Genomic DNA, 27,262 nt, shown 5'->3' with positions numbered 1-27,262 from the left:
AAAATATGCTTAAGCTATTGGTCAAACAATATTACAAATAATATAGTTTTGTGTGTCCATTTCAGGACTGAAAAGCCAGGAACGAACAAGTGGCCTCCGCCAACAGGCTTCTGCCACCCCTGGGATGGATGGAGCTCTCCTATCCTGGGTATCCAAAGAGCAGCAGTGAGAGGAGACCCTGGAATACCTTCCTGAAAACTGTATCAGTTCACATCACATGTCCCCCTTCAGTATCCCTGCAGGTGATGCTTGTGACTAGCCCTTGACTATTGGTTTTCTCTCTGTTCACTAGTCTACCTCACCTGCTCCCATCTCTTGCTAATACTAGGTACCTACAGTTTACTAAACCTGTGCTTCCATCCAGACTTGGACACTCGACCCTGGCTGGAGTCCTTACTTGGCTGCTGCCCTGTCTGCACCTCCAAGATCGACCATCTTCCCTTGTTCTCTACCTGGCTTCATCCTGGAATGGCACATGGGCCTGTTTCCCTTCATGTCTTCCTCTCGAGTATAGCTGACCTGTGTTCTGTGGACCCGTGTCTCTTGACTCTTCCCTCAGTGGCTACTGTAACACTATTACTCCTTCAGGGCCGTGATGGAGTGCCTCTGCTTGTATCTTAGTCCCAGTGATGGCTTACGATTAAATTGCTTTTATAAGATACTTTATCAGCAGTCACTTCAGTGGGGTAAATGTCTGCCACTGCACATGAATAAACGAAGTCATGTGTCCACCTGATAGTAATCCAAGCATGAGAAGACTGCTGTCCATCCGCCCATTCACCCAACAGATATGTACTAAACACCAGGCACAGTTCTAGGCTATGCAGATATGATGTTGAACAAGTTAGACAAGATCTCTGTTCTCATGCTATTTAAATTCCTGCAGAGGCTTACGAACACAAAATTCCAGATAGTGATCATCTACGGGAGGAACAGAGAAGGAGGCAAGAGTTAATTTGGGTCACTAGGCATGGGGGAAGCTAGCCACATAGGTTTAGGTAAGAGTATTCCAGTGCAGAGGCTGTGGGCAGTGAACACGTTGGAATGAGTCACAAAGATTCATTGTACACACTGCATGAGGTCCTAAAGGAGGGGGGGAATGACATCATGTGGGACCTTAATGGCATGGTTTAAGTGCAGATTTCACTCTGCACTTAAAGAGTGTAGAGAACAGCTATTTTAAGTTATTGCAAGGACACATCACATAGTCTTGTCTTTCTTACAAAAAGTTCCCTGGCACTTCGGCATGCCTCGTTGCCAGAAAGTGGCCCACTGCCTGAACCATCAAGTTCTCTGTTCATGTGGATAAATTAATCTTGGGAGCCACCTGAGAGCTCAGAGAACAGGAAGGCTCTAAAGGAGAAACATAGAAGCTCAGTTCATTTTACACGCTGAACTTTGACTCTTTGGGGTAGATGAAGGCATTGCTTTTTCCCACTTAAAAAAATCCCTCTTCCCCAAGTTTGCAGACTAGAGGACAAGGGACTTTTGGATGTGGGTGTCCTTGCACGTCTTTTCTGCAGTGCTGTGCAGGCTAGGAAGGTGAGAAAGCAAGTGGGGAGGAGACAGCCTTCTGGGAGAGGCAGGAACATCCCAGAGGAGGAACCAAATAGCCATTTGCATAACGAGGTGGCTGCACACCTTGTGTGGGAGGTACTTGTTTGCTGGTCATTAGCTGAGGTCATTGCCACAGATAGAAACAGGCATTGGGCACAGACAAAGGCCTGTGTGATGGGCAGAACAAGCTTCCATTGTGGAGCCTGGGCTGACGGCTGGTTTCCCGCTCCTCTGATTAGGATCTCAAAGCATCTAAGAGGAGCCCACCAGGCCACTCCCCACTGGACAGGGTCCTTTCTCAGCCTGTGAAGCCAGCCCTACAGTGGGCCTGGCTCTGCAGGCCTACCTGTCCATCAGAGAAGCTCTGCTCTCTTCTCCAGCGTTCTCCTGAACCCCTTCTCTCCTCTGACTCCTCTGCTTAGCGAATGTCCTGCCTTCAGCTTTCAGTTCCACCCCCGCCCCCTGAAGGACACTTCTGTGAGCTCCCAACCCTCACCCCTACCATGCATGTGCCACTGTTAAACATCCTCTAAGAACCACTTTCCCCTGAGCTGTCTGTATTTTATCTTCCACGTGACTGATGCATACCTACCTCTCACTGGAACCCAACTTTCATAAGGTAGAGATAACCTCCCTTCATATATTTTAGCGTATTTTCCACTATGCCCCCAAAGATGAGCACGGTGCTGGGTATATACTAAATGATCAATCACACAGAATAAAAGCTGAAGGTTCAGGGCCTGGGGGTATAGCTTAGGTAACAGAGGGCTTGTCTAGCATCCTAGTGCTTGGGAGGATTATGGGTTTGAGGTCTTCCTTGGCTACATGGCTAGTATGAGGCTGATCTGGACTACAGGAGACCCCCTCTTAAAGAACTTTTTAAAAAAGCTGGAGATGCAGGCATGTGAGGGATGGGAGACATATTAGAATCTCCCTGAGTCTGGGTCTTCCTATGTAGACCTGGAAGTGTCTCTTTATTAATGATGGAAATAAATTCTTAATTATAAGTTACGGAAAGAAATTCTCTTTGATCTGAACTACAAAATATTTTTAACAAATGCTTCATATGGGTGGAGTTTCCAGGTATTTTACATTTTTCCCTACTTGCCTTCCTTTTTTAAAAAACCTTTATGTATAATCACTACATTTTCTACATCAACTATATAGTACTCTGAAAACAACACTGAAAAAGACCTCTGAAGCAACTAGTAGTTAATTTTAAAATCAACAGCCTCCGGCATCCTGCTCCTGAGAAGACGGCGGGCCCTAGGCTTGGTCTGGGAAGACGTCTGAGTAGGTGTAGAGCGAGTCGCTGATTTTGTTTCAGAATACACTTGGGGCAAACCACTGATGCAGAACAAAATGTAAATGAAAAAAGGACCACACTGCTGTGGTAACACAGGCGTGCAGCTGTCAGAAGCGAGAGGCAGTGACTCTGAGGAGTGTCACCTTCCTCAGCCTCAGAGGATCCTTGGAAGAGCTGTCATCCAAACCCCGCTTCTGAAAGAAGCTGCTGAGGTTGGTACATTCACCATGATCGCAGGGAAGAGTGGGAGGGGAAGTCAGGAATGACAGCAGTGAGCTAGAGCGTACCTCTCTAGCCAGACAGTCCCTAAACAGCACACTAAGTGGCTGTCAGGACTTAACATCTCCCATTAAGTGTTCTAGAGAGGACAGCCGAGGTGGACATGGCCGCGATTTAGGCAGGCCATGTCGGGGACCGAGCATGAGGCCGGGAGGGGCGCTCGTCATCATAAATTTGTACTGTCTGATTTATCACCACATGAAATGAAGAGCGATTTGAACAGAACAAGACGCAGGCGGTGGAGTCAACAGTCCCCTGAGGATATTTGGCTAGAACAGGGAGCCTACAACAGTAAGATCGCCTTGTTCTTCAGGGAAGTCGAGGCCATGGGAACTGAGTGAACATTTACTGATGCTGACTGTCCAGGGCCTTCCGCCTACCTTCTCCCAATGCCTCTGTACAGTAGGCCTTACTGCTGCCATCCTGTGTGTGTGTGTGTGTGTGGGACACTGGCTTCCTAGCTAGGTTTACAGCGGTATTAAGCAGTGAGGCTGGCATTAGGCCCAGGCCACCTCCTTTCATCCTCACAGCTGTGTGGCAGTCCACATACCCTCAGCTCAGAGGACAGCATTCTGGGCCTCCAACAGAGCCCATGTTGAAACGTAATCATCAGTCCTCGGTTAAGGGTATGTGGAGGTGATTAGCCACTGTAGATTAACGAGCGAATTAGTCCTCTAGAGAGCTTTGTCTCTTGTAGGATGTAGGATCATAGGTCCCTTCACCATATGGGCATCTCTGTCACCTCAGAACTGCAGGGTCCTGCCGGCAGAAGACAACTGCAGTGATGACCCCTCTTCTGTGGCCCTCCCGCCCTCCAGAAGTACAAGGAGTTTAAAAACTACAAGCAAGCCTCAGATATCCAGAGGGAAAACCAAAGCCTTAGATAGCCAGATGGAAGCCAAAGCCAGAGAGACCAGTCCCCATAGACACACATATAAAGAAAATACACAAAATTATCAAAACCAGAAAACTCACTTCGAATCGAACGACCCAAGAAACATTTCAGCCTCACCCATGCCTGGGAGGAGCACACAGCTTACCGATTTGCTGGGTGTTAGTCAACTTCCTTTCAATATACAGAGAACTATTATTTTCATCTGTAGTTTAAAGGAGAATGGGGCGGTGGCTCAGTGGGTCAAGTCCTCGCTGCACGAGCATGAGGACCTGATTTTGACCCTCCGGAACCCATGTGGAAAAGCCAGGAATGGCAGTGTGCCTGCAATCCCAGTTTGGAGAAGGTGGTGTCAGGAGTATGTATGCTTGGGGCTCGCTGGACAGCCAGCCTGGTTTAGCTGCTGAGTATCAGGCTAGGGAGAGACTCTATTTAACAACAGCAAAAGTGTGGTGCCTGAGGGACAATATCTAAGTTTGTCCTATGGCTTCCACGGGCATGGACACATGAGTGTGTGCATACGTGCGTGCGTGCGTGCGTGTGTGTGTGTGTGTGTGTGTGTGTGTGTGTGTGTATGTACCCATTCCCCCACCTACCCACACAGAGAATGACAGGTCTTAAACCACCTTTTAGTCAAATAAGCAGGACCTAATATCACTCTTCCCAGAAGTCACTTCTATCCTAAGTCTGTGTAAATAACATCCCGGCAGGCAACTCATTTTTACAGATCTGCTTATGCAATCCCAAAGTACTGTACCCTTACATGGTCAGTGATCTCCCTTCCTGATGTCCACAGAGTTCTCCAGCCAATCTTATCCACCTCTCCTAAGATCCACATTCAACTTTGACCTTCTAGGAACTTCCCAACCACTCTGGTCCACACAGCATTGTCTACAGCTCCCATTTATTCAGAGCCCTCGCTGAGTTGCAGAATGAACTGTCCAGCCAGAGTCTGTACTTCTGGTGCAGAAGCCAAGCAATGACCCCTGCACACACTGACAGAGAGGATCCTCTCAGAGGGACCACCATGCCCGGGACTGGAATTTCGTCTGACATGAGAAATCAGTGAGAAGAATGCCGAGTACAGAAGGGCAATGCCATCTAGAGATGAAACGAGGCTCCACACACTGGCCGCTATGATGGAGGCTGAGCAGAGATTACAGTAAGACCTTCATTCACACAGTAGTAGTAGGTGCTGGAGACGGAGCAGGGGGTGACCCAGACCCGACACATGGTCTTTCTAAGCACGGTGGAGGACACAAGCGGGTGGGGAATTCTGTGAGTCCTCCATTTGGGTGTACACGAGGGCACAGCAATCTGTGTGTGCCAACAGGGCCACTGGCGGTCAGGGCATTTTGGACCAGGAGTGAGTCACTCAGAATTAGACACTATACTGCTAAGTTCCTGGAAGAGATGCCCGTGGGTTGTGGTGATGGTGACAGACATGATGACAGCGGTGGACGTCAAGGACAGTGAGCTCTGACAGTGTACCTCAGTTTATCTGACCACATCTTCACCTGCAGACTCAGCCACACGGCTGGATGTGTGGCGGAGGGAGGAGGGCCATGAGGGCAGGCTGGTGGAGCAGTGAGGCTGAGGTTTCCGGGCCTTGTGGATCAGAGCTGAGAGTCTGACTTTCTCTACAATGAGAAACTCCCTGGCAGTTTTAACTAGAGCAACAGGACCGATTGTAATTGTATGCAGATCCCTTTGGTGTCCCATGGAGAAACTGGCTGTGTCATTTTGTGTCCTAACATTCTACCTGCCAGTCACCACCCCCTCACTTTCCCTTGGTTACTGAGTCTCAAGTAGCTACACGTAACCAAATTCAACACAATGCAATATGTAACCAAAGATGACCTTGAACTTTGAATTCTTCTGCAGGGACTTCCCAAGTGCTAGGATTACAGGTGTGTGCTGCCATATCTGGCTCAGTAATGTCCTCTTTTAGCATGTTCCTGCCTCGGTTCTATCATGGAAAGGAGTGGCCCTTTCCAAATTACATATGACATAAACCTCCCATACTAAGCACAATGAGAATGCATTATGTTGTTTTTTTGGTTTTGGTTTTCCCCCTAAAAGCCCCTGAAATGGTAGGCAAGTCCTCTCGTGTGACTAGTGGGAGAAGGGAGGCCACCGAGATGCTCTCCCAGGACCACCTGCAGGTCCCACATGGTCTCTTTCTAATCTGGATTGAAGAACTTCCCATGTGCATTCGAATATTCTTGGTCTTGAAGTGACAGTTCCCGGTGGTGAATCAAACAGGGAGCTAGGGCAGAGGTCAGCACGAGCAGAGGCCCCGATTTTATAAAAGAGATGAAAGCAGCAGCTTTGGGGGCACGTGTTACCGAAGTCATCCTCCCATGCAGTGGAGGGAGCTGGAGAAATACACCCTTTCATAACTTGGCTTCTTCCTGTGCTGCAACGATCGTGACCGCTTTTCCTAACCGTTTTGGTCCCTGGTCAGTTTTCTTTCCCCTCCTCCAGCTTTGCATGACCGTCCTTGGAAAGTACCAGCGGCTGTTTTGTCACAGTGGCTGTAACTGTTCTGAATCATCTGAAGGGACGACACTGAGAAATTTCAGCCTTAGCGGTCTAAGCATGAGGCTCCTAAGAGTGAGGTCAGCCGGCTGCATAATTATCGTCAATACTGAGTACTGAGAGCAGCTCACAGTACAAACTTCTCAGCATCACAGAATATGTAACCGCAGAGTCTCATTTGTCCCTAAAGTAGTTTTACAGTGTTTTTAACCATGATGAACTAAGAAGTCTCTTGTGTGTGTGCATGTATATTTGTGTGTGTGGATGGTATACGGGTGGAGGTCAGAGGACAATGGTGTTTGCGCACATGTGTTCATGCGTGTGATGATACATGGGTGGAGGTCAGAGGACAATGGTGCTTGTGCACATGTGTTCATGTGTGTGATGGAATATGGGTGGAGGTCAGAGGACAATGGTGCTTGTGCACATGTGTTCATGTGTGTGATGGAATATGGGTGGAGGTCAGAGGACAATGGTGTTTGTGCACATGTGTTCATGCGTGTGATGGTGCATGGGTGGAGGTCAGAGGACAACCTCCGATGTTGATCCTCACTCTTTAGTCTTAGACACTGACTTTTGTTGACTGCTGTACACACCAGGCTGGCTGCTCTTGTGACCTTCCAGGGATCCTCCGTCTCTACTTCCCGTCTTGTTGCAGAAGCACCGGGGCTAACGGATGAACATCACTGCATCTGGGCTCTGGGGCTAACAGATGTGCATTACTGCATCTGGGCTCTGCAGCTAACAGATGTGCATTACTGCATCCGGGCTCTGGGAATCCGAACCCAGGTCTTCATATTTATCCCACAAGAACCTGACCCAAGGACCCACTGCCCCAGCCTCCAGGATGAGTTTTCTAAAGTGAGAAGCCACTTCACCAGGAAAAAGGTTTACATTTTTTTCACAAGGACCAGTAGCAACTCCTGTATATTAGAGTTGGGAAGCACAAGGAGTTTGGGAGCAGCCCTGCTCACATAGTCAAACCCTGTCTCTGAAGAAGCAGCTTCACTGCTGCCTAGCATGGGAACTGCAGTGTATCATTCTGTTTCTGCAGAAGTTGCCCGGGGTGCAGCTGATGAGCGGAGCCGCTATTCAGTACCGTCTGCAGACCAAGAGTCATGTTAATGTTATCACTCCCGTGACACCCGCTAACACATTACGGGGAGGGAAGCAGCGGCTAGACACCTAATAGGACCCAGGCCCACAGCACGATTCTTCATTGTCAGCAGAGCCAAGTGAAAGTGAACAGGCTTTAGGAGTGGGGATGCAAAAATGACTGACTGTAAGGAACCCACATCAAAAGCCTTCAAAGGGCCTGGCTGACAATTCTGTGCTGCTTTCTGCTGGGAACTTTTCCTTCCCTATTACACTTCATTTAAGACTGAGGGGCCGGGAGGACTGCTGCCAAGCACCGCACCCCAGTATGTTCGCAATATGCTGAGTCTTTGAGGTGGGGGACTTGGCTTCTCTTGGCTAAAGGGTATTACAAAGATTCGCTGTGCTTACGTTGAAAAAGATCCTGCGATCCTAAGGATGGACAGATTCTTGGGGAAAACAGCGTTTAACTCTATTAAATCTGTTCTTTAGAGAAAAATGACCATTTTCAGCTGACCAATCTCAAAAGAGTGTTTTCTTAAGTAACATTCGGCTTTAAGGCTTAAGGCAATAAAAAGACAAATTCCACTCCTGTATTAGGTGTCTGTCTTTGTCAAGTACGCTAGCAGAGCCGACTTAGCAAAGGAGGGTAAGCGCCTCCCCCCACCCCGTCTGGACTCTGGTTTTCTGGTATGAAGGGGGAAGGGGGCTCAGGGCCAGGCCTAGCCAGCAAGCACAAGCTCTAAACATTCCCTTATATGGACATGGACGTTGTTAGTGTGAGTGTTTCCTGAAGGGTCCCTGGGGCAGGCCAGAAATTGGATTTCCCGCGCCCACCACGACCCTCGGCATGGGAAGTATCAGCCATGTTTTCAGTGCTCATCTGAGCCTGTGTCCGCAGAGCAAAAAGCCCACCCAGGACCTGCCACATCCCCACATCTGTCTCTGCTGCACAGGCTTCTGGGACCCCGCAGCTCTCTGTAGTGCAAGCTAAATCCATCTGCATGTAATTCTTCTCCTCTCCGGGGTGGGCTGCAGCATGGGTGCTGTGTTCCCCCCCCCGCCTCTGCTGAATAACAGCAGACACCCACCTCCCACTGCCCCCAACCTCATCCATTTGCCTGTCGAGGAAGTACTTGAATTATCCTGCATCAGGTCAGATTCGTATCTGATCAACTGGGAAGGACCTGCAGCCAAGACAGCATGGCCTACAGAGCCGTGTTCTCTTTGCTAATAGCATCAGCACTTCCCTTTTGACACCCCGCAGGGTGAAGTCTTCATCTGGAACCAGCCCTTGTGGGTACCTTTCTAACTTCCACGCACCTTAACTCTCCCTCCCACTAGAGAGTATACATTTATGTGTGCAAATGTTTCCTTTTAAGGAAGACATAACTGTTGACTGCAATAAACGCACAGGCCTGAGAATGTAAATAGGTTGGAGCCCCTCTTCTCTCTTATTGCCCTTCCCACCACTCTTCTGAGCTCGGCTCACCAGACTTTGAAAGCTAACAGAGGAGCTAATTTTATAGAAGAAAGGCTGGCATACTAAAATCTGGAAGAATATCTTTCAGGACGCGAGCAGGGGCTAGCTTAACACAGCAACCGTGTGGGTTTTGCTGAGATTCTGCTATCTGGGTTTTCCGACACAATGTACTTCAATTGTCCATTGAGGGGGGGAAAAAAGAGAAAAGCCACTAGGAAGCAGAAGTCAGAGGCAGAAGGTCAGACGCTGGCTGGGTCACTCAGCTGCAGAATGCAAAGCTGTTAGCCACCCAGCTGCTATATCCCAGCCGTAACCAGCTCGGCTGCGCGCATGCCCGTCCCTCAGGGGGTGGCTTCTGCACTCTGAAACATACATGGCTCTCAGCCCATCTCTGGTGCTAGCAGTAACCCCGGGGATACTGGCACCCTCAGAACCGTAATGTTTCATCAAAAGACACCGATTCAAAAGGTCTGATTACAGAGAGGCATCGTTAACAGTACATGAAGATGTGAGGAAATCAAAACTCCTTAACCTGGCTGAGTGAGAATAAAAAATTAATCATTTTGTAAAACTGTCTGGCAATGTCTAGTTTCACCATCTGCAAAAGTGAAGTTGCCCTAGATGAGGGACTCTCAATAGAGTCAGGCAGGATTGGGAGCCATCAGTTTATCTGAAGAGGATGCTACTGCCACCTAGTGGACAGAGTTCAGAAATGCTCTCAGCATCTTCTAAGGCACAGAACAGACCTCCAACAAGGGATTATCTGGTCTCTTGGTCAGCAGGGCTGAGGCTGAGAACCCGACCTGTGTCTGATTTAGAGGTTTGGAATGATGCTCTCAGCAAGAGACTGTGTCTGTTGTGGCTATGGAAATAAACAGATATAAGGTAAGGGGGGTGGCTGTCTCAGAGCCTGTGTGTGTGCTGGGGGAGGGAGTCTTCTGTGTTTCACACGTTTAGGTGTGTGGGGGCATAACACACAACTGGCTGATGTTTAAAAGAAACACACAGTGTGAATAAGAGCATGGAAATCACAAAGTGGCCATGGGGGAAACAGGAATCACCAAGGCTCAGAGATGACAAAGGAAACAGATTAGATTCACCAGCTGTTAAGAGCCTACCGACCAAGTATCAGCGAGTACTTGATAGACAATCAAGTGGGGTGTAGTGACATACACCTGTGATCTCAGCACACTGGAGGCTGAGGCGGGAGGATTTCAGGCTTTGAGACCCGAGACTGCCTCAAACATCAACGTAAGCACTTGCCCAGCACCTAGACGAAAGACGTTATTTAATCTGAAAATAAACAGAATTGAATTTCTACCTTCTACTAAACACAGTGTGAATTCCAGATGATATATTCAGAGGTTTGTTTCAGCCTGACAGACTACACCGACCATGAAAGGGGAAACTGATGAATATACCAACCCTTAGAAACAACTCTTCAATAAAGCCAATTATGATGTATCTGCTATGCATAGACTGATATTATGTAAATAGCACTGACAGGCTGATGAAGAAACCAACTAAAAAGTACGCAGCTTAACAGCACTTCACCTAAGAGGGAGTCCAGATGACCAGCCACACACAGCAAGGGCCTGGTGCCCTTAGATCAATCAAAACCCCAGTGGAGATGCTGAGACACACCTAGAATGGCTGTGATCAAATTCAACTGTTTACCAATGATAGCAATTCATATCAAAAGCCTCATCCGATATTCACCAGATCTAATCCATAAAAGTAAGCCACTGTCTGCAGCCCCAAGACCCACTTCGTTAGTGACGAAATACCCTATGACGTAAAGGAAGGAAGGTTTCATTTGGTCCATAGTTTCAGGTCTCAGCTCATCATGACAGGGCGTGGGGTGGCAAGGCAGAGAAGCCTGTATATGACAGAGAACAGAGCTTCTTCCTTTATTCTTAAAAAGATTTTTTTTTTTAGTGTTTGAGTGTTTTCCTGCATATAGGTATGTGTATTACTTGCATGTAGTGCCTGCAAAGGCCAGAAGAGGGTGCCAGATACCTTAGAACTAAAGTTACATATAGTTCATGTGGGTGATGGGAATAAATCTGAGTCCTCTGCGAGAACAGCAGGTGCCCTTAACTACTGAGCCTTTTCTCCGACCCCACATTCCTCCCTTTATCCCCACCTCCCCAGCCGATGGCACGATACCATTTCCCCAGTCCCATTCGGGATGAGTCATTTCCTGCCGTCCCTCTAGTTAAGTCTTTTTGGAAATGTCCTTCACAGATATATCTGGAGGGTGTGCTTCATTTGCCTGCTAGGTGCTTCTAGACACAGTCGAGATTAGCCGTTAGCACTCAGTCACTCTCGAACACTATTCAGTTCACCTACAAACACAATGAGAAGCACCTACAATACAAACTGCACAGACAGCATTGGATGGTAGACATCAGACAGAACGGCAAAATACACTGCATAATTCCACTTAGGTGAGCTTCAGAGATAAAACTAAGTCCTGGGGTCAGCCATCAGAATCATGGCTGCCTTGAAGGCACGGGGAGGAGGCGTGAAGAATTCCTACAGCACGGAGACTGTAGACTTGCTTCTAGACTTGGCAGGCATTACACCATCTCGGTGCTTGATCAAGCTATTCACTTATGATGTACACACCTGACTGCACGTGTTCCTTGAAGACATCACACAGCCACAGCCCCACAAAAAAGCAAAGCCAGGTACATCATCTTTGTGCTTATATAACGAAGAAGATCCATTCGTCCTTTTAAAGGCACATTGTCTACACCTTGACATGAGAGCCGGCATTAGTCACGGCTGCCACTTCAGAAAGGCAGGCCACAGAATAAGAGAACGTACCCGGGCAGCTTCTCTACCAGTGTGAAGAGCCGAAATCGATGAGGAGAAAGCAGAAGGTACAGCAGAGACACGGGAGGGGACTTCTCGTGCCCTGCAGCTGTCCGTTCCTGCTGTTTTCACCTGATCAAGGCTAACACGCCATTCCAAGGAGGGACTGCAGCCATTCTTGGTAAGGCTCAGTGTCCCTACTGACCTCTAATCCGTGGCTCTTTCCTGAAATCTAGAGACAACGGCTGCTGATCCCTCAGCCTGATGAGTTCCTATTCATCCCTCAGTGTGTTATTAGGTAGTTTATTTCACACATGGAACTTCTCTCATGTGCCTTGTGCTAAAGGTGAAAAACTCTTGTTTGACGAATGACCAGTCCAGCTACAGAGCTCTTCTATGGATGGAAGGCCTTAGCTTCCCCTCACCCCCGCCCTCCCTCTGCTTCCTCCTCCCTTCCTTTCCCCCTCCCTTCAACCCGAACTCCTTCCCTTTCTCTTTTTTTCCTCCCTCCCTCCCTTCTCCTTCCTTTTCATTCCTCCCCCCATCCTTTCTCTCTTTCTTTGCCTTCTTAATGGGAACAACTGATACACCTCTTCATATTTCATTTCTACTTTCTAAGCTAAAAAAAGCTCTGGAACTCTCCTGCCCTACTTTCATCCAGGCAAGCACAGGACTGGAGAGCTGCAGAGCTCCCCCTTGATCCAAGCAGAAAGCAGGGGCTGCAGCCTTGGTGAGCACCATTCCTGACTGTCAGCCCACCCTGCCCAGGACCAGGGGCAGCGCGCGCGCGCGCACACACACACACACTTGTGTTGTCATCTGTCTGGGCTGCTGACACGTTCTCCACACTGTTGTGTGTGTGCTAGGAGAGTCAGCCAGGTGACTTCAGTCCCCGAGTGTCCTTTTGTCCTTAGTGATGGAGCTGGGAAAGCTTTTTCCTCCAAGGTTAGCATGTACTGATCTCACGACCTCCTGGTCTGAATGGAGGCTCTCACCCACAGCATCTCCTGAAAGAGGGGGGCTCACGTGTCCTCCCTGCCAACCCTGTCTTCTTCCCTTTCTTCATGCTCTTGAGGCCCTAAACATTTTTTTTTATTACTTATCCTTGTGACTTCTGAAGGCTATGTTGCTATAGCAACCCAGGCCCACTGAAGTGTGTAAAGGGCCTGGTATCAGGAAGAGGAGCCATTAGCTGTTTCCGGAGTCCATTTGAAAGAGAACACAATTGCTCCTCACAGAGGAGGCACCACAGGACCATTTCATAGCTTCTGCAGGCGGTGAGGGCCTGAGAGCCCCAAATGAGGACGAGGACAGACACTGTGGCTCACCAGGGAACGATCCTCTCAGCTCTCAGTCTGCAGCCCGCACAGTTAGCTCTCTCTCTTCGTTTCTGCCTTGGCTGTGTACCTCACTACCCCCACACCTCTCTCTTCTGTGGACCCAGGCTGCAAACAGCCATGCCCTTGATCTTTTCTCTGTCCAGCTGCTGCTTCTCCCTGTGGCCAACAGGACCTTAAAAAAGGCAGGTCCTCTCTCTCCTGCCCATAAACCTCCAGCAGCTTCTGCCAGGGTATTACTGCCAGGATATTGTCACCAGAGGTCGCCTGCCACTTGGCTGTCTCTCAGCCGCAGTTCCTGCCTTAGCCTTTCAATGCTTGTTCATCCTGGATCCTTTCAGCTCCTTCTCGACACCAACTTCTCCTCCCTGAAACAAGGCATTCTCCCCAGTTCCTCAGCATCCCTACTGCTGTTACCCTGTTCACGTGCTCAGAGCAAGGGTCCCCATACGCAGCTGTCCTTTTGTGAGATCTTTGCTCATCTTCCCCTCCCGAATAAAGGCAAAGATGCCTGTCTCTTGTTTGGGCCTCGAGCAGCAAGTCAGCTCTTAGTAACCTACACTTTGTGTGCAGATGAAGGAGATGCCCAGTGTGTTCCATTGCACCTCAAGAGTTACGTCTCCCCACATCCCCCCCGGCTGCAGCTTTCTGTTTCCTTCCACTGCCCTGGTCACCACACACCTTGAGGACTGGGTTCACCACATGTGGGTAATGTGTGGGAAAGAACATGGAGAGCATAGCCTCCAGGCATGTCACTTCTGTGCAACAGGGCCAGAGATGCAGACGAACCACTCATCAGCAAAGGACTGGTCCTAGGCTCCCTGAGATGTGTCTATGTAGGCAGGCATCCTTGTGTCCGCTCTCAGGATGCTACTTCTGTTTAACTCTTGCTGCCTGTACCTTGCACACACTTCTCTCTTCAGCCTTTAAGCTAGATAGCGGGTCATCCCTTTGTCACCTGTCATAAGAGTTAAAGATGCAGGGCTGCCCTCCGCCTACAACAGTTTCTGTTATGAAGTTCTCAATCTCCAGCACACTCTGCAAGGAAGCCCTGCCTTAGTCCCATCCTGCAAGGTCCAAAGGAAACTCCATTTCCCCAAATTCCAAAAGGCAGAAGGGATAACGGCTATCTGTGGTGTGTATTAGCATCCCAAAGTGTATGCTGGCGTCCAGGCTCCCCCAGAATCACAAGTACCGGTTACACATTTCAGAGTCCATCCGAGCCCTTCTCACCTCCTCCCCTAACCTAAACTCCCCCAGCTGCTCATTCCCCCTTATAACCCTGTGATTTGGGCTGTGTTCTCTTTGTCTCCCTCCTTCCGGTCTCTGCTTTTCCACACTACTCCCCTACGTAGCCCCACCCTGCTCTCTTCCTGCTTCTCTCATAGCCAGGTCTAGTATGCTAACTATGTTCAGTCTGCTACTTTCTCTGTCTGTTCTGGACTCTGCCAGACGCCTCTGGCTGTTCTCTCTCTCATGTCTACAATAAAACCTTCCCCTTAACCATACCATGGAGCAGTCACGTCGTCAGTTTATACACAGACCACACTGGTTCTGTTTTTTTTTTTCTCTCTCTGGACCCTGTGCTTGCCCCTCACAGCACTACTGACATTATAAATATAATTTCCATGGCAACACAACAACACTAAGTCACACAGACACCTTTGGGGGCCTGCACCCTCAAAGTATTTTCTGCTAAAACTTTATGGTGCAACTGAGCATGCCCAGAGGCACTTCTGTCCATTACATTAATTTTTAAGATATTCTTTACAGGGACTCGATAGATGACTCAGCAGTAGCACTGACCGCTCTTGCAGAGGACATGGGTTCAGTTCTCAGTACATACAGTGATGCTCACAGTCATCCATAACTCCAGTTACAGGAGCTCTGGCGCCCTCTTCTGACCTCTGAAGGTACTGCGCACATATGGTACACATACATACATGCAGGCAAAACACTCATACACATTAAAACCAAAAATCCTTTACACACCTTTTAAAATTATGATTTTAAACAAAGTATGTTTAGGAACAGGGTATGCTCCTAAGTGTGTGGCTACTGGCATGAATATGCATAGGTTCCTTGGATAAAGTCCCCATGCTTGCTTGGTTCACAGAGAAATGACCTCATGCTCTCCTTGCCTGCTGCAGATAGCAAGCTCTTGGCACTGTTTCACACCTTGATTGCGATTATTTTACCTCTGCATTCACCAAGATGCAAACCTGTTGCATTTGGTCACCAAGCACACACAGGATGCCGGCAGCTGCTGGCTACTGCCACTTCTTCCCCCGGCGCATTGCTGGCTAGCAGTGTGCTTTCCAAAAGAAAGGGCATTCAATGCAATCCCCATCAAAATGCCATCAAAATTCTCCACAGATCTGGAGAAGACAATAATCAACTTTATATGGAAAAACAAAAAACCCAGGATAGCCAAAACAATCTTTATACAATAAAGGAACATTTGGAGGCATTACCATCCCTGACTTCAAACTCTATTACAGAGCTACAGTATTGAAAACAGCTTGGTATTGGCATAAAAACAGAGAAGTCGACCAATGGAACCGTATAGAAGACCCTGACTTTAATCCACAAACCTATGAGCACCTGATTTTCGATAAAGGAGCTAAAAGTATACAATGGAAAAAAGAGAGCATCTTCAACAAATTGTGCTGGCAAAACTGGATGTAAATCTGTAGAAGAATGAAAATAGATCCATGTCTGTCACCATGCACAAAACTCAAGTCCAAGTGGATTAAAGACCTCAATATCAGTCTGAACACACTGAACCTGATAGAAGAGAAAGTGGGAAGTACTCTACAACATGTGGGCACAGGAGACCACTTCCTACGTATAACCCCAGCAGCACAGACAGTAAGGGCCGCATTGAATAAATGGGACTTCCTGAGACTGAGAAGCTTCTGTAAAGCAAAGGACACTGTCGCTAAGACAGAAAGGCAATCTAAAAGAAAGGACAATTAAAACTTGGCCACCTGCTCTGAGGACTGGGCTCAACCAAAGAGGGGTGGGGTCAGTGCTGGAAGTCAGATATGAGTGTCTCCAGAGCCTCTGCCTGCTCTGGCCTTCCAACCTTCAGGAATGAAAGCATACATGTCAGGGCTGAAGCTTGGGCATCTGTTATGTGTGGAGGGAGCCCACTTGGGGACACCGTGGATTCTGTGGGTTCAGGACTTACCAGAGCTTGCTCTATGAGGAGACAGAAGAGGATGGCGTTGCCCACCTCCCTTAGGCTCTGGAACACATCGGTCTTGAGTTCTGCGTACTCGATGATGTCCTTCAGCTGGTGGTGGAAGAACTCCAGGATCCCTGAGAGCACAAGGGGAAGCTCAGTGGGACAAGGGCACTGTTAACCAGGTTAACGGGACAAGCCAATTGAACCACAGCCCTAGACTTAGCAACCCTCTGCATGCCAGCTTACGGGGAGAGTCTATGTGAGGGTCAACTCTAGACAAAGCTCAGGAGGCTGGCACCAAATATCCAGAGCAAAATGAAACACATCTATAAGCTGTGGCCTATCTGTCCCTCCAAAAGGGACCTGAATTCCTAACAGCAAGATTATTATTTATATTATCTGACTTAGGTATATCTGTCTATAATATCCTTTTATTACTCATAATATCAACTAGGCACTATCATCCCTTTTCACATGAGGTTCAGAGCAGGTAAGCAACACACCCATAGCCACACAGCCAGGAAGTGGCGCAGCTAGGCATGGACACCAGGGCCTCTGTTCTCAAGCACATGCATATGGAAAATTGTGCCTTAGCTTTTGGAAACAAAAAGTTCAAGGCATCAAATTATAACTTCTGTCTTTTCCTATGTGAGTAATCCAAACAATAAAAAGACAACCCATTGCCTCTAAGTGGCCTCAGTTTACCTATTTCCCATGGTGCCCCGCCTGGGGTACCAGCTACCTCTAAAAAGCCTGCTAGGGGTGCTAAGGGCCACACATGTAAACCTTCTGTCCACTGCTTAAACGCTCTCATGCTTGCAATGCAACTGCAGCTGCCAGAAGTCATGTGGGCATCATCACCGCCCTGGCAGAGGGCGATACCACTGCGCAGGGGGCTGAAACAGGTTGAAGGCTAGCCAGTCTCCTGAGTGCCCTGCCTCGGGTGTGCAGTGCTTCCCCGTCACCCACCTGGGGAGCCGTACTCGTGCCGAGGCAGCCGGCATATTTTAGGCATCACTTCTATCAGCGTCTTCACATACTGCAGGATGGTACCTTGGAGCTGCAAGAAGATACGGACGAATGAGCAGCTATGAACCAGCCCGCTGTTACACTCGATACTGCTGGCCCAAATGTAGGGCCGCAGTGGACCCCGGGGTTCTGCTGAGACTTTGTGAGCAAAGCATTTAAAAGAGGGGACTGGCCCCCTTGTCCTTTAGAGACGGAAAACAGAGTGGATGTTATGAGGGATGTGGGGTGCTTCGGTATGGGTTTTGTTTTGTTTTGTTTTTTTTTTTTTTTTTTTCAGGGTTGGGAACGCTTACGATATGGAGACCAAACGAAACGCAGACAGGGAACTGTGGAGATTAATGCATGTAATCTAATTTAAGCATGGAAAATTCATAGCGCATTCCTCCGCGCGTGCAAGGCAAGACATCTTTAATCCATTACCTCATTTTTCTGTTCTACTCTGGGCTTGGTTCGGCAGCTCTTAATGACCTATAGCTTCTCACGGCTGCTTCTAAAGAACTAGACTGTGTGAGAGAGTCTGGTTTATCCCTTACACGGTTGGTTATAAATTATTTCTCTTCAGGAACCCAAGATTTCCAGAGAACTCGTGTTTCCGTATTTTGGCCTTGCTTCAGCAGCTGCACTACAGGGAATTCAATGAGGCTCCAGACGACCATACTTGGGATACACACGGAATGTTGGTAAAGGGATACAGAAGTCCCTGGAACAGTGGTAGCAGTGGTCAGCATGAACCCCCAGGGCACAGAGTATGATGATCAGAGATGTCTGCCATGGCCATGAGAATTTTAAAAAAGGCAGCATGTGAATTGTGGATTTGCTATGCTACAGTCTTTTGTTGTTGCTGCTGTTGTTTTGATTTTTTTTTAAAGGGCCTCATGTAGTCCAGCTGGCCTCGAACTTACTATGTAGCTGAGGATGATCTTGGACCTCTGATCTTCCTGTCTCTAGTTGGTACTACCATATCAGCCAGCTTTATGGGGGTACCAGGGATTGAACCAAGGACCTTGTACACTGTGCCAACTGAGCTGCACACCCAGACCATCGTGCTAAATTAGTTAGCAGAGAGCGTAGCTGGGCAGAATAAGCAGTGATCTGGCCTTGAATGTCAAAATCAGAATTTCTCAATTCAGTCAGCAAAAACAAGGAGTTCTGAGCCACAAACGGGAAGGCAAAGGTACAAGGCAAGAGATCTGCGCTGGGTTAGAGACACAGCTGGGTTAACAACATTTGCTGCTCTGCCTGAGGACCTGGGCTTGGTTCCAAGCACCCACATTAGGAGGCTCATAATTGCTTGGAATTCCAGTTCCAGGGGATCTAGCACCCTCTTCTGGTATTTGCGGGTACTGCACAACATGACGTGCACACACAGACAAGCAGACACACACAGATAAACATAAATAAAAAGTTATATAAGAAGAGGTATAAAGAAATACACTTGAAGATGTGTAGAAAACACCAAGAAATACGGACTAAGGACTCGCAGGGTGACATTAGGTGGCAGAGCTGGCACACCTCAGATTTAGTTTTCAGCTCAGAAGAACCAATCCTGTGCACAACTACTGTGCCTGGGAACACCCACATCAGCACCATGTGTCCCTCCCCTCCCCCCGCCCTTACCAAGCTCTTGACGATTTTCAGGAGCTCCTCCATGACCACAGCAATGCCCTGGTAGCCCAGCAGTCTGCAGATGGTCTTGAAGTGAGGGGGGCCCACGAAGTTCCTGTACGAGCTGTAGATGTGGCTGTAGGCAATGTTGAGAGGCTGGAAACAGAGGTTGAGGAAAGTGAGTGTGGAACTCCTGAACGGAAGCTGGGGGGAGTCCTGGCAGGTACTCTGTTGACAGGAGAAACGGAATCTTGCTGCTCCCAGGGCTCCCTCATTGGTCCTGGAGTGAGATGTGGCCAATGACTAGTGATGTAGCAAATGTCACTAGGCCGGAGAAGCTGTTCCCCAGTGGGAGGGGGTAAAAACACCAAGCTAAACATCAAGAATACTAGGAAACCTGTCATGTGTAACTGTCCACAGACAAATCAAGCTAGGGACTGAGAAAGCTGCCTTTCTCCTGGAGGTGGTTTTGTATCTGGAGATTAGATGTTGAGACTGGGCGGCCAACTGGCCACTGTCTTCTGTGCTTGGTTGTTTTCAGCTGTGATAGGAGGGGACTGGGGAAGGGCTGGCCCCAGGAATCAGGAGATTTATGTCTGAGAGCCCAGCAAGGTCAGCAGGCTTTCTGAGCCTGGTTTCCTACTCTGTGAATGATGGGTATTGGATTAAGTTAGTAGTGTCAAAACTCTGAGAACAGAGTTCACTACAGTAAAGATACCATGGATGTTCAGATGCAGAATACACACAGTAGAGCTCCTGAACTGGGGGGCTGCTGGGGGACCCAGAATTCTGGACTTGGGCCACCGTCATCCTATGGACCCTGAGGGATACCCTAACTGAATGAGACAGAGTTTAAGAGACCTTTCTGAGCTGGGTGTGGTGGTGCACACCTGTAATCCTGTTACTTAGGTAGTTGAATCTGGAATTCAAGACCAGCCTGAGCTACACAGTGAAAGGCGCTGGGTTCTATCCACGGCACAGCTGCAGCTGAAGATGGTGGTGATACCTGTCTGTCTGAGAGCGCATGGCCCGTAGCAGGTCCTAGTTCAGGCTGCTGTATTGGGAACCATTCATGCCATGCTTCGTCGGGCTTCCCCGTGCATTTTCATTCAATGCACACAAAAACGACTGTGATTTGTAACGGTCTTAACCACATTTCACAGATGAGGCAGCCAAAGCTCTGGGTAGCCTGAAGTTGGCTCCAGGTCATAGAGTCCCTAGGCGAGTAACCTCTGCTCTGGAGCAAGTATGGCTGATTCTAAGAGCTCCGCTGTTACGTCTCCCTCTATCGTAGGAGTTGAAACCATCTACCTGTGATATCCAATTGCTTAGCTAAGGTTTCACCTGATTTCTGGGCATGCTTTCCTTTCCTGGTATTAAAATCTTGTGCAGGAACATGCCGATGTGAGCAGGCTGCACCTGCTACTCTATTAGCTGATCAGTTAGGAATTCTACGTGAATGAAACAGGACCCAGTATGCTGCATGTGGAGGTTTGCAAGGCTCTCCACGCCCTCCCGAGTCATTGGCGAAGATTTAATTAGGTTCAGTGTGCATTCCGAGTTTAGGATGTTTGGTTACACATGGATTATCCTAACTGCATGAAGTGAGCATCACGGTTCTAGCGTGAAGGACAACTAGTGTCCCCGTCAGTAATTCGGATGCCTGCTAAGCTGGGACACCTGTTACGTCACCAACTGAGTGTGTCTGGTGAGCTCACCCCTGCACACAGGGAGGCGTGGAGCATGGGAGTCTATACCGAGGAGCTGGAGCTGTCGGAGTAAGCTGCCTAAACCTAGGGAAGGGCATAGCCTTTGTCATTTTTGAATGCATGGGGTGGTTTAGGGTGGAAGGGAACTGCAGCTATTTCTGATTATGATGTCCACTAATGTCATTGTTGACTACTGAAAGCCTGTGGACTGTGGCTGCAAGAACCCTGAAGCCAGGTCATATATGTGTGTTTTTTAATGTGCACACTAATCCTATTCTAGTGCTTCTGTAACAGGCAGCATTACCAAGTGCGAATGTGGAAAGGGGCGTGAGGCTCATACACATAGGAGGTGTGATTTGGTTCAGATCCCACCCCCCACCCCCATCGTCAAAGCATTATTATGTATTCTTCCTTCTCCTTCAGAGTGGAGGAGTCCAGGGGCCAAAGAGACCTGACTAGAAAGGGGTACAGACCGTTCAAGGGAGGTGGAGCAGCTCCCCATCCTGCTTGAGTTGTCTGAGGTATTTGTCACGACTCATGAAGCCATGATCTGTGGACCTGTTGCTGTGTCCCTCTCAAATTTACACACTGAGATCCTAGCCTCCTCCCCCCAGGTGACTGTGAAGAACTCGGGATGCTGGGTGGTTAGAGTCCTGGTGAATGGGGCTTGGTGTCTCCATAAGAAAATGCATGTGAGCTTGTTCCCTCTCTGCCATATAACAGGATGCCCGTGGGCAGACCAGACCTGGATCTGCCAGCACCCAGTTCTATGATCTCGCACTAGGATTTCTAGCTCAAGAGCTCTAAGCAATAAGTATTTGTCACATCAGCCACCCATCCTATGGTACTCTTGCTACTGCAGCCCAGATAGAGCTAAGTGCATTTTACTCCATCCCAATAAGAAAGTAACCAAAACCCCTATTTTTCTATCACAGTCTAATTTACTTATTTTTCAAAGATTACAAATGCAGAACCATGCTTTGAGTTTCCTCTTGCAGCTTTACCACACTAGGAAACACTAGAGGACAAAGCTTTGGCATGGTCGTGGCCAGGGGGACACGTGACAGAGCCCTTGGCTGGTCCCAACAGCCCCCTCATATCAGGCACTCTGGGCTTTTCCTGTGCTCCCAGGGAAGGAATTTCTGCTCTGCCAGCAGGGGGATTCCGGATGGATATGGGTGATGGTAGTGGTGGCAGCAATCAGCCTGTTGTCTCTTCTGAGTCTCTATTTTTAAACCCTGAAACTGCTCGATGAGCTGGAGGGGAAGCACAGTCATGGTGGGTTCAAATCCCAGGGTCCTATTTTGTTCCTATTGTTTATTAGTATTTTTGTGAGGCTGACTCTCACAAAGTAGCCCAGGCTGACTTTGAAGTTATGCATATTCTGCTGCAGAGCCCTAATTTACTACTTGGGGGAACTCGGGAAAATTACTTCCAGTCCTTAAGAGGATGGTACTTGAAGTTTAACAGGTAAGCTATGTAAAGCCATAAGCATGATGCCTGGCCCCAGAATTACCTATGGAAGCACTCATTAATCTTATTTTGGCTGATAAACACTAAGAAAGTACTGTCTTGCTCAACTCCACTTCCCCACCAGAAATGATGGCCACTGTGGTGATTCTCTCGATATAGGTTCAATACAGGAGGTCTGATTTATACAACATAGTGGGATACCCACAAGGGGACAGACCGAAACCAGAGCTGGAAGCAGCTGATAAAACAGATTTTGTTCAATATCAAAACATCACAAAAGTAAGAACTGTCCAGACATGTGATCTGGGCATCCCGCACCCCAGGAAAAAGGCTAGAATAGAGGTACTCTGCCGTTCCCTTCCAAAGTGCAATCTCCACTGCTCTCTCGATGGGTGTGTGTCCATTTGAGCAGTCTCCCAAGTCTCCCTCATCCCCCACCCTCCTCCCCCATGACCTCCCAGTGCCCAGCACCTCCTAGTAGCACAAACAAAAAAATATCTTCAGGTATATGGAGACTGTTCAGCAGGCTGTCGCAGTTTTAGGCAGAGGGGAAACACTTTGGAATTACTTTGCCAGACAAGAGTTAAAAGAATGCTCCCCTCCAAACCCACTTGGTACACTTAGGAGGTCTCTGGTGCCGATCCTGTATCAGCCTAGAAGGGAAGTTTAGGCCTCAGCAGATTTAACATGAAATTTGCAGACTTCCACTTCACCTCCTAAGTGAACAAGCTTCCTGCCCCATCCCCCAAATCCAGCACATGCATGCAACAAGAAGCACACGCATGCGGAAAAAGACATGCACACACACACACACACACACACACACACACACACACACAAGGGCACCCCTCTGACCTGCTGGCTCAGCAGGAGGCTGGGCCCTATCGAGAAAATGTGGGAATAGGGGAGCCTGGGCATTTTCTGAGGTTCAGCAAAGAAAAACAGGAACGCAGTGTGACTTGGGACACTGGACATTTGCCACTCGTCTCTCACACCAAGCCATCTCCACTCACTGACTCGGGCCACACCCACTGCCTGATGGGAAACTAAGTAGATTTCCTGTAGCCCATGAGAAACCAGATTCGTTTGAAGCTAGATGACACCAAGGAGATCATCAAGAAATAAACCAACCCAACTCAGGAATTATTACTAGGCGGTCCAGGTTATAGTTTCTGAAGAAGTAAATGGTATTTTTCTTTAAATTTTATGTATTATCATTGTATGTGTATGATGTACAAACACGCGGCACAGTGAGTGTGTGGAGGTCAGAGGACAACTTCTGGGAGTCAGTTCTGAACTTAAGTCATTAGCCTTCCATGGCAGGAGCTTTCTTTCACTGGGTCATCTCACTGGGTCACAAATAAGACTTTGGGGGGGGGGGGGGAGAGAGAGAGAGAGAGAGAGAGAGAGAGAGAGAGAGAGAGAGAGAGAAACAATAGTAGCCAACTTCTAAAAAATAAAAAATAAAACCAAAACTGTGGGGAAAATAGTCCCAATGTAACAGTTATGACTACACCAATAGTGACAGCTCAGGCCTGTGACTCCAGGGGTGTCTGGACTGTATGGGCAGCCTAGCCTCCACCCCAGACCCCAAACTAAACCAAATCCAAGAAAACCTAACATCTACACCATTTTAAAAGGCAGTATACATGAACTTTTAATCTTGAAACCTCCATCTCTCACCAGACGGTTAGCCCAGCCGGCCACTCCACACAATAAATTCTATTTATCTGGCTAACCCAATCTGTAAGTACTTTGCATCTCTGCTCTCTGGAATCACAAATACTGTTTCGAAGATTTCCCAAGAGGAATTAAAACCCATCCTAACTTCCTGTTTGTGTTATGGCTTCTCTATCGGATGCCAGTAGTCCACACGCAAACTTGGGCCTCTGACTGAGGCTGGAGAGCCAGCGAGCTGTAGCTCAGCTCTCTAAAACCACTGCGCGAGTACCATGCCAGACCACCCTTGGCAGAAAGACGGTTCCCAGGACAGGTCCACCCAGTCACAGTCTCAGAGCCATTGCTAGCACTTGGGCAAAGGGGCTGGCACGTCTGCCTGTCGCTTCTTGATGCTTCTGAAGTTGTGGAGGCACTGCACAAGCCTCTGCCTTCCACCCTGGGGCTCTCAGTCCACAGGGTGACAGACCCAAAGGAGTTGCTGGAGAAGCCTAAAGAAATGATGCTTCCTTCTCTCTTGAGTCATGAGTCGTAAAAGTCAAAAGAAACAGAACCTCCCAGCTCCTAGAGGTCATGCCCACTCTAACACTTAGATGTTAGAATATCTGGAGAAACCAAAGCCAACTCTAACCCAAACCCCTGTCTTTATAATTGGTACTCACTTGATGACACACCACATGGACACACAGGGACGTGCTTCATCTTGATGAGGGTATTGTTTTGTTTTTCAGACAAAGTCTCTCTATGTATCCCTGGCTGGCCTTGACTCTCTATGTATACCACATTGGCATCAAAATCACTGATCTGCCCATTTCTGCCTCCTGAACGCAGGGATTAAAAGCATATACCACTACGCCCAAATTTTTTACCTTTTAACTTCTTACTGTTGTCCAGCGTGTTTTCTGTGGCCACCGTAAGAAATTACTACAAACCTGGTACCTTGAAACATTCTGGTAGCTATGAAGAAAAAAAAAAAAACCACCACCACCGGTCCCACACTAAGATTTAGCTCATCCACATTCTCTCAGAGGCTCCAGTGGAAAATCTGTTCCTTGTTCCTTCGAGCTACCAGGGGCTGCCAGCACCCCTATTTTGTGACCACATCACTCCTCATGTCCAGTCTCTCTACTCAGCTTTTCTATCAAGTCCTCCTGCTAGGTGACCCTCTCTTCTGAGGCCACTTGTGATGCTCCAGAGCTCACCGTGACAATGCAAGTTCCTCTGCTCACTTAAAGATCTGTCGCTAATCGCAGCTGCAAAGACTGCTCTAAAAGAGGAAGAGTTCCGGGATGAGGACAGGCTGTCTGTGGGAGCCATTATTAGCTATGACAGCTGCCAAGGCAATGCCATCTTCACTTAGAATCGGAAACCCAAAGTCCAAACCCAACAGGGGCTGCTGTAATCGTAAAAGCTTTGGTGTGGGGAAGCCATGCTGTGGGGCCCAGGGACATGGGGACAGGTGGTGACTGTCCAATTGAGAGGCTTTTTGATAGTGTCATAACCCGCGCTGGTGGCAATACCCCAGGTCAGTCAAGGTGAGATGTGTTGATACCTGGGCAGATGTTCTATAAAGATGAACCCAGTTGGTCAGAGAGGCTTGGTCCCTCTGGACCATGACATAACGGGGATTGTTGGAAGAACTGGATGAAGTTTCTATAATTAAGCAATTCTTGGCTGAGACAGAAGCATTCTTTAGCTAGTGACGAGCGTGCTAACATGGAAACACCAGCATTATCTAAAGGCTGGGATGTTATTTGGAAATGACTAAAAGAATGAATACTTTTGAATACAGATGAATGAATACAGTTGAAATCTGTATCATTCGATGACAGCTGATGCTACTGTAGAGCACAGAGAAGATCTTTAAAGCAGCAGGTCATACGCTCATCTTGATGGCATCCTCCTGTGTCGCCGTTCTGAGGCAGATGCACTTGGACTCCAGGGATGTTCAGAAGAGGAAAGGCTTGCTGGATGCAGCTCCCCTTCCCCCTAAGTGCTGTTTCCCCCAATTCCCTCAGTTACGTTCAGACAGCTACATGCACGTTCTCTGCAGGGTCTCTTGGTTCTTTGTTCGTATCATTCTGGAATATATTATGCCACAATCTTTGGTCCTTCAAGAGCTGGTAACATCAAGGCAAAGCAGGGTAGTGTAGAGGGATACAAGGAGTGCCAAAGGCCATTAGGGGCCAGTCAGGAGCCCAGGCTTGGTGGCTACCTGGCCTCGGCCTGAAGCACCATTGTCATGTAATTTGGCTTTGGAAGTCTAGTCAAGCCTGACTTTCCATCCCTGCTGTGTGTTGTGATGTGCAAACAGAGATTGCCTACCATGTGCTTCCGGGGTGACTTCTGAGTTCTGCGACACCTTGGACCTTTCTCTGCTCTTTCAGTTATACACAATATGGGCATGCACTACAGCGCCTGCTGTTGATGGTGTGAATCTTGCTTCTTGGGGCCTCAGGATGAAGCTCCAAGTGGCACTATACCAACGACCTTTTCCTAATATCAAGATCACCGTTTCTAGGCCCAACTCTTCACAGATGTGGATGAGTTTATCAATAGCATGAAGCAGGTATTTTATGCTTTATAAAAGCATTGATATCCTTACTGTAGAGTCGAGTAAGTCAAGTCAGAAGAGAGGGAGAAACTGTGTTAATGGCCACACGTCCAGAATTGGCCTCTGGGCTGGATATGCTAAAGCAGGTTCTCAACCTGTGGGTTGTGAGGGGTCGAACGATCCATTCATAGGGGTCACATATCAGATCTCCAATATATCAGATCTTTACATTACTATTCATCACAGTAGCAAAATTATAGTTATGAAGTAGCAACGAAAATAATTTTGTGGTTGGGGGTCACTACTGCACAAGGAACTGTATTAGAGTCGCAGCATTTAGGAAGGCTGGGGACCACTGCTCTAAGGCCTGCTGCCTGGGTATGAAGCCTTTTCCGAGTACAAACCCAGTATCTGAGGGATACTCTCAGGTCATTTCTTCACTGCCAGGAGGATCCAGGAACCCCTCAGTCAAGGCCCATTTCCTCTGGGAGGAATCTGCCACTGAAAGACATTATCAACTGGGAAGCACCTGGCCCCACGGCCGAAGAGGCCACAGTTGTACATGCCTTGGAAAGCGGTGTCTGAGGGTAGAGAAAGAATGAGGTAAACTATCTCACTGGCTGAAAGGTTCGCTGGCTCAGGGGCTGTGAACAAGAGGTAAGACCAGGAAAGCAAGATGAGAGGTGGACTGTGTTTCCGTTTTACCACTTATCAG

At 48.3% G+C, this 27,262-nt stretch overlaps 1 protein-coding gene across 2 annotated transcripts in view; it reads right to left on the bottom strand.

Moving 5' to 3' along the window:
* Nucleotides 1–27,262, bottom strand: part of Cyfip2 (cytoplasmic FMR1 interacting protein 2) — a 119,785-nt gene that overhangs the window by 14,773 nt on the left and 77,750 nt on the right. For both annotated transcript variants that reach the window (XM_050138684.1, XM_050138683.1), the window contains exons 24-26: nt 19,147–19,290; nt 17,470–17,560; nt 16,504–16,634 (exon numbers count right to left, since the gene is read on the bottom strand). In XM_050138684.1, the coding sequence (XP_049994641.1) occupies nt 16,504–16,634; nt 17,470–17,560; nt 19,147–19,290 (366 nt within the window). The remainder of the gene's footprint in view (nt 1–16,503; nt 16,635–17,469; nt 17,561–19,146; nt 19,291–27,262) is intronic.

This window comes from Alexandromys fortis, unplaced genomic scaffold, assembly GCF_014885135.2.
Source record: "Alexandromys fortis isolate MF-2015 unplaced genomic scaffold, M_Fortis_MF-2015_v1.1 scaffold_11, whole genome shotgun sequence".
In the NCBI taxonomy this organism is placed as follows: domain Eukaryota; kingdom Metazoa; phylum Chordata; class Mammalia; order Rodentia; family Cricetidae; genus Alexandromys; species Alexandromys fortis.
The sequence above is the reverse complement of the archived record's forward strand: the minus strand, read 5'-3'. Positions and strand labels throughout refer to the sequence as shown.